We start from the raw sequence: 16,720 nt of genomic DNA on the forward strand, positions 1-16,720 counted from the left end.
TTTGCCCAAGCTGTGCTTCTTGCAATTTGTCCTTGGAGTGACACAGTGAAACCTGCTCCAGGATTTGAGCAGGGTTGTATCTGGTTACTACAGAAGGGGGCTCAGACTCTATTGAGGATGGATTTAATGTGAAAATCTTAATTCAACAGACTAGCGTAGCTACTTTACAGTTTACCAGAAGTAGTCAATTTTTAAAAAAAGAATAAAGAATTTTGAAGTTTTTTCCTTTTTTTTTTCCTAATAATAAGGGAAAAACTAACCTAGCCTTACAAGTAATTTTTTACCATGTACAGTAGATGTTTCCTGCAAGTATTCTATTTTGTAAAATATTGGATTTGTATTTTATTACAGCAGTTGCCACACCAGCTCTTTTCTTGTTCTTCATGCTCCTTAGATTTTTTTTTTTTGCTTTGGTATCCTATTTTGACAACCTCAGGCCTGACTCAAAACTCAGTGAAATGAATGGAAAGAATTTAGTGAGTTACAGCAGGCTGTGGATCAGTCCCCACTGTGGCGATTTAAGAAGGTGTTTCACGTTAGTGACAGTGAAACATGTACCTGACTCCATGAAATTGTGATGAGTTTTGGTGTACAGACGTGCTTTCTAGGTAATGCCCTATTCTTCTGTGTAAGTGCCTTTTTATTATTTTACCTCTGCTGGCAATGAGAGGAGAAATGCCGTTGTAGTCTATTTCCCAAGTGTTCCCTTCTTTTTTGGTGTGGGTCAGTCACCTCCCTAAAGCCTCTTTCCCTTCACAGTGATCCTGCTGGGTCCTTTGCATCATTCCAGTATCCACTAACAACTTTTGTTTCACTTTGGGTTTTTGAGCAATGATTTAAGGCTTCACATAAATAATGAGTACTGGTGGGTGCCACTGAGGGTACCACAAGGGATGGCTGCGTTGTTTTGCCACATGAGGTCAGCAAAGTGACAGGAGAAGGCTGGGACTGACCCTTCCACTACCTTATGGCTGGCCACTGTAGGAGGGCAAGGTCATAGCTTAGAAAATTCCCTCAGCCGTCTTTTTTTGCAGAGCACCCATGGTTTGCCACTGCTGAGGGCGACCAAATGGTTGCGTCTTCTGCAAGAGGCCCCAGGCTGTCAAGCACAACGCTGCTTTTACTATTCTTGCCATTTGCACTGTGCATAAGTCGGAGGCTGCTCTGCCTGAGCTCATGCCCATTACCAGTTAAATGGATCACCTCCCATCGCGGATACAGCTGGCTTCACTATATTAAAACCAAAATTTAATTATTTCTCAATACTAAGGGCAGACAGTTTCACAAAACCCAAACAACGCCCCTGCCCCAAAACCTACTGCACTAGTCACCATTAAAGCTTTGCCATTTTGTTTGCTTAATTTGGGCATGTCAGTTCAAATTGGACTGATTGGGAGACAGTCATGTTTTCATCTGAAGCATTTTAAATTGCCCACGGTCTGAGTCAGGCATCTGAACTAATTCATCCAAACCAGTATAGCCATACCAATTTTCTTGTAACTGTTTGATAATCTACTTCTATAATCTTAATTTGTGTAATCCTTTAAATTATTTTTAGGAACTCTTAGGAGGATCTCTTGACCTAGCACACACATTGTTTGGGGATTTATTATTATTAAATATTACTTCTTTATAATAAGGAAAACCTTTGCTTTTCTTTGGTATGTTTCTGATCATTTATCTTCAGAGGCCTTAATAGAACTGGTTTCTCTGCTAGGTACCAGGGGCCAAAGAATCTCCTGTCATCACCTACCCACAGGCTGTTACGCGACAAGGACCTCACTATCTCCAGAGGCAGTTTATGCCCGTGTTATGTACCTAGCAGGGGGACAGAGGAGGCAGGACACCTGCAATTGCACTGCCAGCCTCAGCAGTCCAGGGGTGACCCAAGTGTGAATGTTGATGCACTGCAGACCACGTGGAGAGGCAGCTGTACGTGCTCTGTGTTAAGGGCATAGGGAAGGAGTAGTAAGGCATATTCAGGGAGGATGCCAGTGTAAGTGCTTTTAATTAGTGCAGCTGTATTACTTGAGGTCTTCGCCTTCTGCCAGTATACTTTTTCCAGTGATCAGTGACTTGGTGCTGTAGAATAATGTGTGTGTATGGACAGAGTGGGCAAAGGCCTTATGTGCTACTTAATTTCCATTTCCACTAGAGGACTTAAGTGATCCTTAGAGTCTTCAGCTGTAACATTATGCTGCTTGTCAGCACAATTTTATACACACTAGTAAAATTACCTTTTGGCCCATCGCTTTAAAGCATGTCTAGATCTGTCAGGTCTTTGCTTCTAGGGAAATAAGCTACAAAGGAATGTAGGGCATTATTTTTTTATATATATATATTTTTTAAAAGTATCAAGCACGGGGCATGTGACAGTTCTAACCCTGTTACCAGCATGTAGATAATGTTGGTTTTTGTTGTTTGTTTGTTTGTTTGTTTTTCCCCAGGCCATTTATAGTTCTTTGCTGCGTTTCTCTTATTTCATCTGTACCATTCAATATTTTTCAGCAGCACAGACTAATAGTGGATTAGGCTGAGGCTCTCAGGCCAGATCCCAGCTGATACAATGCAGCACACCGCTCTTGGAGGCTGCAGGTCTGATTTATACTGGCAGAGGACCTCTTCCATATCTCTCTGTGCAACAATGTGTCTCAATGTAGTCTTGATTTCCAATGTAGAGCTGAAAATGAATACCAAAACTTTTCTTCTTTGTTTTTTTTTTTTCCTGCTAAAAAAATTAACTCACCTCTCCACTCGCATCCCCCCCAAACTAGCAGCAGTGAATTCTGTCTAGACGCGTTTAGAATGTAGGTCAAGTAAATGAATGATACTAATTGCTACATTGGGAGGGATTTCCACTGAGTATTTGGGCTCTAGATTCTAGCTAATGCCAAGAGGCCATTGTACAAAACCCACGCAGCTAAGAACAGAAGCATGTGGAGTATTTTTATACTGTTGGTGACTAAAATATTTCTCAAGTCACTAATTAGAAAGGGAACATTTTGTATTCTGAAGGTGAAATGGTAGGTCAGTACTTTGTAACTACAAAAGTTATACTCGCCTATATAAGTAGTGTAGTGCTATGATGTGTTGCTGCTTTGCACTATAGTGTTACGATGAACAACTCTGAGGGTTGCAAAGATGAATGAACTGGTTTATGTGTTGAAGTTTTTACAAATAAGATGTCAGGATTCCATCAACCGGCCAGGATATTGTAGCTTTCTCATGGCCACGAAAATGGCAGTGAACATTCAGGGATATGTTGAGGGTGTGATCTCAGTTACTATTGCATTGCTTAGGTGATCAGCATCCATTGGACACTCCAGGATTAAGAGGGAAATTGCAATTTGTTTTTGTGGTTTTCACGTTAGGCCTTTTTCTGCTTTACCGAGGTGTAGATCTGAATTGACTTCCTACAAAGAAAAGAGTGCATCTCACAGGAAACTTGCATTTGTGATGCTGAAATGGAGTTTTGATATTATTTATTACCAGTAGTCTCTTCTCTTCCCTAAAGCCCATCTCCATACTCTTCCTCTTAAGAATTGGAACTGAATAGGTGAGAACAAAACATGGGAAAGCTGGATTTGTAGACCTGCCTTACAGAAAAAGTGAAAGAAATGGCCAATGAGGGGACTTCTGACATCATGGGGAGACTTCTTAGTTCTTGATTCCATAAATCAGCAATGATAGTCTTTTTCATTAGTTTCCCCCTTGTTTTAGCTTTACTCTTCCCCTCGCTCTTTAATACTATGCAATCCTGTTTATGCATATCTGACCTTTATTGTATATGCCATTTTCCCTTCCAACTAGCAGGTAAAAATCTTTTTGAACTTTAGCAGCCCATAATTAAGGGAGTGGAAGGGAGGGGGGGGAAGCAGAGGCAAGTAATCAATTTCTTGTAACAGAACTCTGCTCGCATCTGACTTTGCCATATCAGATTTTAATTCAATGGTGCTGATGTTAACAGCGTCTTGCTTTCTTCATTTGTACGGTTTGCAAGAACGAGTGTGAGCGTGTGTGTATCTGTGCGTGTGTGCGTGGTGAGCAATTAAAAAAAAAACAACAATGCAGGGTTGTTTTTTTAATGTAGTAAGCATCACTAAATAAAGGCATCTATCTGAACACACGGCACATTCCACTTGGTGCAACAGAAAGTCCAGGCATTTCTCTCTGAAAACTGTTCACATTCCACATCACCGAGCACTTGTAAAACTGTAGCGTGACTTGCTCTCTGAAGTCTGTCCTATTAGCAATTTTCAACTGCGAGTTGTTGCACTGTGTCAATTTGTGTGTATGCATAAATTGTCTGGCCTTTCTGTAGGACAGCTCTGGCTTGGTACAAAAAAATATTTAGGCTTTATTGTATCTTCAGGTGTCATTTTTGTTCTGCAAAATTATGGCTTTTGAATGTTTTGGGTTTTTTTTTAATGGTGTAAGTTAGCCTTAAAAAGTGGCCCCTGGGAGCTGGCAGCTCAAGGAACACAATTTGTTGAGCTGGTCTTCTGGGAGACAGCCTAAATATCCCCCTTCCCCAAGAGCACTACTGCCCTAACCGCCCCAGGGGTGCCGTGAGATGCCAGCAAGGGGAAGCAGTTTGCTCTCAGAGGTCCAGGCCATGATGTAAGTACATCACAGTTTCCCTGAGATTCGCTGGGCGTTTGGAGGGTAAATTACCTGCTGTTACCCTCTTGAAGAGAAATACATATCCAGGGCCAAAGCCATTGCCTTGGGCCATGCAAAACAATACCTTGAGACTCTGAGTCACTTTGCCTGTGACAGCCCTAAGGCATTTCAGCTGATCTTTCCCTCTGTTCCTGTGGATACAGCATGGGTTTGTGCAAACATTTAAAGCTATCTAAGGTGAAAAGGACAGTGACACTAGTGCAAAAGCACAGCCCTCCTAACCTCCATGGTAAACTGCATTGGAGCCTCTTCTGACTGCGGATATCTCTCTTCTTTTGCCATAAGTCTATTTAACTCCGTGTCTGTGTGTTCAATGGCCTCTCTATTTTTCTATAAGCGCTGTCATCTGGATATGGTCCCACCTGATTGTTCACACTGCAAACATGTCCATTGGGTGGAAAGAAATTGCTGGTTTTCCTTTTTAAATCGTCTGCTTGATTCTACGAGAGAACAGACTACCTGCTTTTGTAGCCTAAACATGTATGTCGCAAAGTATGTTATGCTCTTCATTTCTTGCAAATAAATATTTTCTGTAGAAAAAGCAAGTACAACTTGTTTGCTTTCCTGATGGTTGAAAAAGATCTGATCCTGTGGCTTTCCCAAGTGCAACGCTGTGCGCAGTGTGTCCGTCTTAAGCACAGCAGAACCCCGGCAATTTAGTACGTTGCTAGACAGAAGGTTAAAAGCAGTGGTGTGGGTTTTTACTGGAGGTGGCCGTCCCTTCCATTTTTTTGAGATTAGAAGAGAATTGTATCTGTTAACAATGGGTAGGAATTGGGCAAAGGCTGCTGGCATTTAGTAATGATAATGGCACTTGAGTGCAACTATGTGATACAGCTCCGTTAATATTAAATTCTCTCTAAACACAAGCAGGATCCAGGAAGGCTGATGCTCAAGGAGACACTAGCTTCAGCCTAGTGATACCAGTCTGCTATAGCACGCTGGAGCTTGATACCTGTGGGCCAGATAGCCCCCGGAAGGCAAGGCCTTTCCCTGCTCTGACTTTACTCTGGGCACCTAATTGCTTAAACTGAAGTGGACAGTGGACTCTTAAAAGAGCTCTTTCTGCTTTGGCTTTTAGGGGTTGAGTCCTCTGCTGGCCTCGGCTCCTTCCCTTACTCTCGCTGACCCCTGAGGCAGCTGAAGAGCTTTCTCCAGCAATTCAGAAGCTTCTGTTTTGCCTGTGTGAACAGTCGAGATGATGCCCCGCAGCCCAGAAGCAGCATCCAGGGGACAGAGTTGACTTCTGCTGCTTTGAGTAGACGTGGAAAAAAAATACCTCATTTCTTCCAGTTTGGTGACTCTGTGGCTTTGCGGGTATTCCAGGGACCTTGGCGATGGACGGCCTAGTGCAGATGTGAAAATTACCCCGTGCAGAGCTGGCTTCACAAATGGTGCAGTCATTTGTGTTACGCCAGTTTTCTACTAGGGAAGGGACCTTGTATATGAGTACCGTGCATCCATATAACAGTGACTAAGAGCTTATCCTCCATGGGAAATACTAGCGATGGAAGTAACAGATCCAGCTTTGCTGAACTGGAAATGGGAGCATGACAGATGGCTTTGGTGATTCTTCTTCAAGGCCTCTTAAAGAAGCCTGCTTTAGAGGTTGGGGAAGGCAGCGTACCATGAAAATTGGAACACCCTGGCCTGTACTAAATTTGTGGCTGATGCGGATTTTCAGAAATGCCTTCATTTTGGGCTAAAGAGGTTAAAGTAGCGAAAGAAATTGGCAGTGAAGGAAAAAAAAAACAGAAAAGCTCTTTCCTCCTAGGCTGTACTCTGGTGCTTTTAACCCAAGGATTGCCTTTGCTGCCCACCACCATTCACTATCTCAAGAAAAGGAAATTGGAGTGAGAGGTTTATTTTTCACCTATCCAGTCTTTTTGGTCTGTCCCATTGCACACACAGACTCCGTGCAGTGCTGTAACAGAACAGCTGTCCCAGATGGAGCCCGGTTCCAGCACCAGAACATACTATCTAACCCCTCCTTGGTCACAGCAGATGACGAAGCAGCTCGTTCTCACTAAATTTAGTTTCTGTACCTGAATGAAGATGGTCTGTGTTGCTTTCTCTTGGAAAGTGAGGGGAGAAGGGCATTATTTTGTCCTTGAAGTTTTGCATCCCACTCTTTTGCTCTCATCGTTTCAGAGGTTATTGCAGCCGCCCTCTTTCTCCTGCTGCTGCTGGGTGCCCCTTGCTTTCCGAACAGGCAATTTCACTTGCCATAACTATTGATTGAGGGCACTTGTGTGCGGCATCAAGCCATACATAACATTTTTAGAGGAAAATCGTTAGACTGTGACTGATTAGGGAAGTTACCCTCGGCTAAGTTATAGCTGAGCTCGGTTCCTCCGAGCATACAAAACACCGACTGGTGATTAACGATTGGTTAAGAATCTCCTCGGGTCTCGGTATTATCCTTAAAACATCACACAGTAGGCGATGCTGCAGGGAGTCTGTGATTAAAAAAGAAACCCACACACAATGGAGAAATGCTGGGTGATGAGCTGTCAGCCTCGCTACCTATCGCCCTCCGGTACATGCTGTTCTTCAAAAAGCATGTTACTATTTGAATTCAAGGTTGAATTTTGATACTCATTTCTCAGGCTGGTTCCTATTGCAGGGCAGGAGGAAGAGTGTCCAAGTGCAGCTTGCAGCACCTCTCACAATGTGGTTTGGGGAGTAAGTCTTCACCCTTTGCTGTTAGCTGTTGTTTGTACCTATTTTAGAATCATAGAATCATAGAATGATTAGGGTTGGAAGGGACCTCAAAGATCATCTAGTTCCAACCGCCCTGCCATGGGCAGGGACACCCTCCACTACACCAAGTTGCTCAAAGCCTCATCCAGCCTGGCCTTGAACACTTCCAGGGAGTGGAACAACAGCAGAAACTTCACCAGCCCTGCAGGTATTTCATGGTAGATTCATTACTGGTGCTCCCTTTCCTTGTTCATTTGCTTTGAGGTTTTTTTTTTTGGAAACGTGGACCTCGTTAGCTTGGAGTTTAAAAGCAGTGAGCAAGACCTTGCATCTTTGGCATAAATAAAATAATTCTGTAGGAGCTATGTCCTGCAGAGAGAGAGCACTGGATAGGGGCTGGGGAAATGAGCTGCTGAGTCTAGTCCTGGTGTGCTGGTGAATTTGGCTGACCCTTCTCTGCGCTTCAGATTCCCAGTCTGCAAAAGGAGGCCAGAGGTAGCTTCCTCCTCTCTATAAAGCACGCTGAGATTAACCAAAGCAAGGTGATCCAGAGGAGGTAGTAATTAGAAACAAAAGCATGTTTCACTTTGTGTTGAATGAATAATGCTTGTATGTCTTGTTTCCCTCCAGTTTGTGCTTCAAAAACTTGAAGTGATTGATTTAATCTCTAATTTTTCTTGGTGCTGTCTCTTGTGAGCTTCAGACGGTCCACACAGAAGGCAGGAATGTCTTGTTTAACTTTTTATTATTTAATTAATCTTAAGCTATTCTTACATGAGTTCTATACGTTGCTATAAGGTTACTTTTTTGTGTATCTCCAGTAAGGAGGAAATTACAACTTCTGGCCCTTATAGGCCCTTATCTGTGCTGTGATACAGTTGAGGAAATATAACCACTGTAGAGAAAGTCCATGTCTGTTGGGTTGTCTCAGTTCCACTGTCTAAAGAAATGCTTAGCTTTGGGTTAGCCCTTTCTTTTGAAACCTATTTGGTAAAAACCTGGGTTTGATCTATGGTATTTGTGAAGGGGCAGCACCCAGGCACTTCCAAGCCAGGATCAAGCCCTTGTTGTCACCTCCACTGAGCACCTTGGCAACAGGAATCGGGGCATATTCCTAGCTGTGGCAGCCTACGCACAGAAAGGGGAGCAGTGCTGCGAAATAGCTGAAAAATGGTAAAAAAAATAGAATGTAGCAGAAAGCAGTAGCTCGCCAGAAAGCTCATCGTAGCGAGCGCTGGCAGAGCTGCAGGGTGAAGCGGCTCTGCCCAACAGGATGATCTGCTGAGGTGAGGGCAGGTCGCTCCATGTTAAGCCTCAGCATCCCTCAGTTACCCGATGGGTAAGTGGTGCTCTACTTGAACTTCAAATGCTCACCAAAAGTGAATGTTTTTGTGGGCATATCTATCAGCATTGGGTCTGGGAAGGGAAGCTGGGTGCTTGTTCAGTCATGTTTAAAAAAACAAAATTTGAGGGATGCAAATACATACGTACACACTTATGTGTATAAATACATGTATTTTTGTTAAGTTTTCCTGGAGGGTGAATGTCGAGGGTTATCCTGGGCATGAATTTGGTATGACCTTAAGGAATATGGAGCATTTAAAGCAGACTGACTTCTCACTGGCTCGCCTGGCACGCCGAACAAGTAAGATGGCCTCACCCCTTTCTTCCCCACTCCTCTTTTTCATACATCTTTTTTTTCATCCTCTTTCCCATTAGGAATAGAATTTTCAGTCCCTCCCAATCTGAACAAAACCTACCGCAATGCACACAGCCTGTGCACACTGGAGTGTTCAGAATGGGATTTAACAGGCATGTGAGTAATGGAATAAACCTCCTTCCCTTGGCTTTTCCAAATGGCTGAATTCCCTCCTTTCTCCGCATTTCCTCTTTCATTCCCACCATCCACCCTGCTATTCAAGGCATGCAGTATGGCGAGAAGTTTCCACCCAGGAAAAAGAGCTCCCCACCTGCTGAAGCTTGTCAGCTCTCTCAGATGAGCTGGGGAGTCACGGCGGAGTGATGCGAGGTGCTCCTCTTAACCTGACAACCTGGCCCTTGGCAGAGTTGCCAGTTTAAGAAATTAGATCCCGGCCGTAGGAATTCAGGCTTTTGCCAGCAGAGTAATCCCAGATACTGGCCAAACCTGCTAAAAATCTCCTTTTGTGCTCATCCTTTCCCTCCTGATCCAGCAGTATGTCTGCAGCCACATCTTTGTGCAAATGTGCGTGATGCTCTGATGAAGTTTCTGCTGTTGCCACCTGTCTCAAGCCCCAGGAATTGACAGCTATGCCACAGGTGTCATTGTGCAAGCGGGGCTTTCCTTCACCAGCCTCAGATTCTCTCCTAATTGCTCATATTCAGAAAAAGGCATAGGAAGTCGATTTAGCACTTCATGTTGCAAATGAGTCATGCAAATTGCAGCAGTCAGAGGAAAAACAGGTAATCCCGGAGCGCAGTGTAAATGTGGTCATGTGGGCAAAACGGTTATTGACAAGCAGGAGCTACAATAGGGTTTATGCTGGAGGAGGAGGAGGAGGACGTGGCTCAGCAGCATGGATGTTCACTGGGGGGAGTGGTAGGATACTCTGATTAGTTATTAGGCTTTGCTCCAGATGCTCTGGGGGAGGTGGAGCGATTTGCTGAGGCACAGGCCACCGAGCTGTTCTCATGCGGACCAAAGGCTAAAAAAATAAAGCTATGAGATGATGCGCACTGTTCTGCTCTCCAAGTGCAAAATTTGCGGTTAAAGTATTTTTTTGCACATGCCATTGTCATCTTCTCATAGCAACAGACCGTACAGTTTCATCAGCGACAAAACCTCCAAGATCTCATTGATGAGAGAGGGGCTTATGGCACTGCTCCTCATCCTTGAAGCTGGCTGTTGGGCTAGGTCTGAACTGGTCTTTGATAGTTCCACCTCAAAATGATTTAGTTTCTTTCTGAAAAAAATAGTTGCCATGTGCTCTTAAGTTGGATGCTTTCACTAGCAACGTTGTCTGCTGATTTCACTGAAAGTTCAGTTGGAGACTTTCCAACTGAGGTCCCGGCTTTCCATGGAAAAGACATTGATGCCTTCAGTAGAGCTCCATGCTGGTTTGCAGATCTCTCTGTACGCAGCTCAGAGCAGGATCCAGACTTTATTTCAACAATTCTGCATAAGAGGTTTAGTTTTGCTTCTAATAAGCCTTGCATTACATTGCTTAATTATGCTTTCCTCTACGTGCTTCATTAGTAACTAAAAGTGCTCTGAGATTTGAGGGAGAAAACTTATATACATATTGGGGGAAGCATATGGGCATGTAGATTATATATGCATCATTTATGCATAGAGGTAGCATATAATTTTGAAGGTTGATTAAACTTTTAAATGCTTCAACTGTAGTAAAAAGATCCACTTTTCATCTCCTTTCTCTGCTTCCAACAAGGAAAACGTTAATTGGCTGCCTTAGAGAGCCTGTCATTACGGAAGTCAAAAGATGTATGCGCTATATGTGCTAAATTACGGAGAGGCTGAACCTTTACCAAGTAGGGTTGGAGAAGGAGCAAGAATCAGGTGGAAAGAGCCTGTAGACTGTCATACGTCTGATTCACGCCCAAGATTTCACCAACACGTGCACGCTGGTGCACATGGGGAGCAGGTCAATGCTCTGACCTCTGACTTCTGATCGTGCCACCGGCTGCGCTGTGGCAGGAGGGTCACCACGAAGGGGCAAGGCCACTCAGGAAAGTCATCTGTGGAGAAGGAGTGGGTCTGAAATCTGTTCCTGTGGGGTTGGCCTTCTCTGTAGAGTGTCATCGTTCATGCCTCTCCTCTTTTTTTCTTACGTCTTTCTACCTTGGATCCCATTGCCTTGGAGAAGCTTTGGATGCAGAAAATAAAGCACTGGCTGGGCAGGGTTCCTGCTACACTTTCTGCCTGTTCCCAGATCTTGACCTTTTCTGTACTTTTTAGTCTTATTGTCACTATCAGCTGATGGGCTTCAGTAGTTCCCCGCTGGCACCTCTCTGGAAAGTTTTCTTTAGTCTCCCCCAGGGAACCAGAGGGAGAAGAAGGGAACAAGGCGGGAGGACAATTTGTTTTACCAAGAGGCACCGTGAGGCTCGTGTCGAAAGAAATCTCTTTGGAGTTGGGTGCTTTGATTCTGGTCGTGCTAAATTGAGGGAAAAAAAATTGCCTGGGAAAAAAATTTCCAAGAGATTAATATGTAAGCAAGGATGGGGTATAAGAAGATTAGGGCATCGCTGGGTGCGCGGGGGCACTCGAGCTCGCGCTCTCCAAGGTATTTTTAACGTCACGCCGGGAGGGAGCCGGGCACGGCGGAGGCCAGAACCTGACCGGCAGCCCCGGCTCCCTGCGGCCGCTGCGGACCCGCCGCCGCCGCCGCCTCCCCCCGCCCCGGTCGGCCCGACGGCGCCGCCGACGCGGGGGCGTGGCGCGGGAGGGCGCGGCGGCCGGGGGGGCGTGGCAGCGCGCGCGGCGCGACGATTGGCCCGCGGGCAGAGGGGCGTGGCGGGGGGGCGGTGGCGGCCGGGAGTTTCCCACAATGCCCCGCTGCAGTGCGGCCGCCGATGGATGCTGCGCGGCCGCGCTGCCATTTGCAGCCGCTGCGGCTCGCAGCGCGCCCCGCGGCCACGGGAGCAGCCGCCCCCCGGCCCCCGCCGCCCCCCAGCGCCTGCAGCCGCCGGCTGCCCCCCGCCTGCCCCCTCCTCCTTCTCGGCCCCTCTGCCCCGCCGCAATGAACCCCCCCGCCGCAGCCGGCGGGGAGGAGACAGGGGCGGCGGGTGGCGGCGGTTGCCGGGGGGCCGAGGGTGGTGGGGAGGCGGTGGGTGCTGCCGGGGTCCCGGAGGAGCCGGGGCTGTCCGCGGCGGAGGAGTCACTGGAAGAGAAGCTGCGGAGCCTCACCTTCAGGAAGCAGGTGTCCTACAGGTGGGTACGGGGTGGGCGGGCGGGGCAGAGCCCAGCCGCCCTCGGTGCTCCTCTCGGGTACATCTCTCCGGCACAGGGTACCCGCGAGTGGGGAGGCGGCAGGCGGGGTCCGGCGGCGGTGCGGAGCTTGTGGGGTTTTTTCTTCATCCCGAAACCCAAAAGAGACACACACACACACCCGTTATCGTTATTCTGTTAAGCCAGCGACCTGCCTCCAGCCCCGCCGCTGCCGTCAGGTTTGCGGCACTCCTCCTGCGCGGCAGCGCTCGGGGAGGTGGGGAGGGGGACGGTGTACATGGGTGAACTTCGGAGTTACTCAGAGAGAGTCGGAAATCTTGCCCAGCTGCTAGGGGAATAGGTTCGTTTTACGCTTTGCCCTTTTCCATAAAAAGGCAGCCGGTTCTCTTGCCGGCGCCTCCAAACGCTCGCAAAAGGGATCAGAAAAACCTTCCTGGTGGCATCGCTGTTCCCGAGAGGGCTTTCTCTATAAGAAGTCCCACGGAACGCAGGTCTCCCCTCCGTGCCCGCTCCCCACCCGTGCCAGCAGCCGTTGCGTAAGTCCCAGCGATGGACAAGGTAAGTGGGCTGCTGTACCCAGCGGCCCCACGCGTGGCTGTGGGCTGAGAGCGGGCATGCACCGGGCTGCCACATGACATGCAGTAACCAAAGCAGGGTGTTACTTTCATAACCAGAATTATGTTTTTTTGTGGCCATGCGTTTGTCCCACATCCTTGATGTCAAATGAAGGGGTTTCTTTCCTTCTGTAAACACATCGGTATGAAGGGGCTGCTGGTGGGACTGGTCTGCTTTTCTATTACCACCTCGGATCTGTTAATGATAAGCAGCTGCAGAAAGCGATTGCTGTCTGAGAAGCTTCATGCCAAAAAGTTCTTGAGTCTTACCTAATTCTGGCTGTGAAGCCCCAGCGGAGGCAGCACATCATTAACAATTGGTATTCTAGTGTGCTTAGGGATGAGCCCTCTTGACTGGAGGATAGAAAACACAGAGCTGGTACTTATTTTGTCTCTGCAAGGAAAGAGTGCCTCCAGTTCTAGGTAAATTAGCTGAAGAATCTCCCCTAACATTTTTTTTTTTAATTTGCTGTCAATTTACATCTGAGATAGCTTAGTAATGGTTTGAGTCGGTGTGTGGTAGGGCTTAAAACTGCTGTAATTTAACACTCTCAGCTCATAGCTGAAGTTTTATGTAAGACTTCACATATGCAGAGAGACTTCCCTGTGAGGGCTGGTGGTCTTGCAGTGAGTGTGAAATTTCATGCTAGACTCGATAAGGTCAGTGATGGGAAAAGGAAAACTCGCTGGACACCTAAAGAGCATTACATCAGTCATGTCTCGGTACTTTTGCATTTCTACCCTGACAGTTTTCTAAGCACATGTCATTTAGGGGCAAGTAGTCTATCGCAGGTAATGGCAGATTCTATAGGTGGGCTGTTGAAGTAACTGCTAATGAGATAGGTTTGCTAACATGTCTGCTCTTGCTACAGAAGGCATAGGGTCTGCAATAAACCTTGGAGGAGCTTCTACTCAGGCTCTACACTTTCGTTTTTATTTCATTAGTTTTGGCATCTTCCCATTTTGGGGGTGGGTATTAATATCTGTTTATAAGATCTTGTTCTCTAGATTATCTAGAAATGTATTAAAGACAAGGGTATTCTTGAAGTTTCTTCATGGTGGGTATTTGTAAGGGTTTCATAACAAATGCTTCTAGGAGGCAATGTTGAGGTTTTTCTCTCATCTTCCTCCTGCCTCTTCTCTATCTAGGCAAGTGTACAAAAAGTCCTGAATCTTCAGATATAAAAGCCTTTTCATAAGCATCTCTTGATGCATATTACTCATTCTACTTGACTTCGGACACGTGTGAGAAAGTACATTTTCTTTGCATCCCTGGATTTCCACATCTTTTCTTCTTTTGGAGCTGGTTTCCTACAAATGACACGCACTCTCTCATTTGTCCGTAACAAGCACAATCTGAGTAGATAGAAAACTTCCACAAAAGACCTCCACTGAGCTCTTTGCACCCCCTAGGCTCCTTAAATTGCTACCATTTCTCTCGGTAAATTATGGTGCTGAAATACATTTGTAAATGTAAATGACTATATTATATACAGAAAAATCTATTTATGCTGGCACTTGGACTCCCTTATCCACTGGTACAATGGAAGTTATTCAAGACACCATACGGACTTTCAAACAGCTCAGTTAGGATTCCCTATGCAGGTGCATTACATTGACATACACCCACATATCTGTATTTACACAAGCAGAAAAGAACCCCGTAGTTGGAACTTGCTTAAAATAATAAAGATTAATGAAAATGCACGAAAGAAATCTCTTGGTGGCAACTGAAGGAATGAGACAAGTGGCTGAAAGACAGGTCAAGGTATTGTCACAAGGGAAAAAAGAAGAAGGAAAATATTTCCTGTACCAATTTTATGTTAATCACTCCCTATTATGAAACTATGGTTTACCTGAATCTGGCTTAAAGTGTTGTCTTTTCCCCCCTTTTTTTTTGTTTGTTGCTAACCAGCAATTGTTTTCATTGTAATGCAGATCTGTTTAGCTAATCATGTAGTTGTTGCATGCAAATAACTTGTTAGTTTCTCTAGAATTGTACCAAAACCAAGAGTAACATAGTTCAGATGACAATGTTTTTTACTGACATGGCCAGTGGCTTACAACGCAGAAACTACTGTACTAAATATGTAACGAATTTGTGTAGTAAATACCAACGTAGACATGTTTGTTCCCCATTTCAAGCCATCAGAAGGAAAAACTTGCTTTAAATATTTTAGATGTGCCTCATAGGGAGTTCCAAAGCCCCCTTGACCTTGCTGTGTTCCAAACCATAACCACCCTGCACCTGATGTTCCCAAAGCTCTTTTTCTGCACCAAAAGCTCGTCGCTCCATTAAGAGTAGATGTTTGCTTGCTGTTTCCTTTCTAGTAATATGCTATAATTATGTATACACACACAGTGGGGATATGCCACTTATCTGTGCTCGTGCGTGAGCTAATGGGTTTAAAGTGTGTCTGTTTCTGTGTGTGTGTGTATGTGCTGCCAACACACATCCCTTAAGTGGATCTTAATTTGCAGACGGGGCGCCTACCCTGCCTGGTGTAATTGGGGTGCTGCCGCCGCCGGAGCTCAGCCGGTGTGGTGGGTACCGCTGGGCCCGCTGCCGGTGGTGCGGGGCTGGTGAGGGAGGGGAGAGAGGGGGTCTGCAGTCACAGGTGTCCATCCCCTGATGGGGGGTATGGTGCGGAGCCAGTCCTTGTGCAGACTGAACGAGAGCTCCGAGAAACGCTCAGAGAAACGGTCTCCCTTTTCAGCCTCGTGCACTTAAATGAGACCAACTGACGTAATGGTTGGATGCTGACATCAGAATGCCAACAGCTAAGCATATCTTAAAGACGTTTTGGCTTGTCTGCTTAAAATCTGAACTACGGGCTCACAAAATGAAAAATGTGGTGTTCTTTTATTTTGTTGCTTGTTTTGTTTTTTTTTTAATAAACTGATAGAAACACAAGTTCTGTTTCCCACCCCAAACAAGAAATTAACAAATAAAAACAACAAAAAAAAAAGTGAATTAAATATGTAGCCCTGCCAGAGAGAAACAGTCTCTACAGATTGACTGGTTCTTGGAAGAGTATTTATCCTCTATGTTTCTAGACCCAGCAGAATAATTACAAGACATGGTGACACAAAGCCAGTAGGTAAATTTTTCTTTCAATTTTTATGGTTTTGTCACTGCAAAGTTCTGTGAGGAACTTCACGGTCTCTTTTAGCTGAAGTAGAGATTAAAGTAGCTTTCCCAAAGTAATTCCTGAAATACAAAGAAATTGAGATTATACCAAAGAGATGCTCAATAAGAATATTGACGCACAATAAAAAGCTATAGCTAGAGAAAACCTTGCAAATAAAGCTCTGTCTGGCAGGTTTCCTGCAGGTGTTTGCAGCTCTAAAAACTTGATTAAATGGCAAGGCTGCATTTCAGATGTTTAAGCTTAGAGAAATGGTAAAAGGTAAAAAAATCAACAACAAAACAAAATCAGGAACAAAACCCCAACACAAAACCAAACAAACCAACTCCCCAAAAAACAAAGCAACCAACACAACCCAAAAAGCAAACTAATCAAAACCATCAATAATGCAAACAGGTTTTAATTTCTTTTTAATTATTCTTTAGAAATCCAGGGAATCTTGGTTAGTGGCATTGGAAATAAAGATAAAGTTGTAAGTTTTAATGACCCTCTTGTGAGACCTCAAGTCGTGTTTGGCAAACACTTGTCACTAGGGAATACTTTTTCTAGAGAAACGTAATTTCGTTTTGATCAAGTGCAGAAATCCTGACTGACGCAGTGTGTGGCAGGCGTTAGGATTCTTG

General features: G+C 45.3%; 1 protein-coding gene across 4 annotated transcripts in view; it reads left to right on the forward strand.

Moving 5' to 3' along the window:
- The first annotated feature begins 11,933 nt into the window (after nucleotides 1-11,933).
- The window catches only part of DGKI (diacylglycerol kinase iota), a 218,485-nt gene continuing 213,698 nt past the window's right edge, over nucleotides 11,934-16,720 (forward strand). For 2 of the 4 annotated variants that reach the window (XM_086610377.1, XM_086610378.1), the window contains exon 1: nucleotides 11,934-12,316. In XM_086610377.1, coding sequence (XP_086466503.1) covers nucleotides 11,934-12,316 — 383 coding nt within the window. The remainder of the gene's footprint in view (nucleotides 12,317-16,720) is intronic. The other 2 variants (XM_086610379.1, XM_086610380.1) reach the window with 1 other exon arrangement.

This window comes from Tauraco erythrolophus, chromosome 4 (genome assembly GCF_009769465.1).
Source record: "Tauraco erythrolophus isolate bTauEry1 chromosome 4, bTauEry1.pri, whole genome shotgun sequence".
NCBI classification, from domain to species: domain Eukaryota; kingdom Metazoa; phylum Chordata; class Aves; order Musophagiformes; family Musophagidae; genus Tauraco; species Tauraco erythrolophus.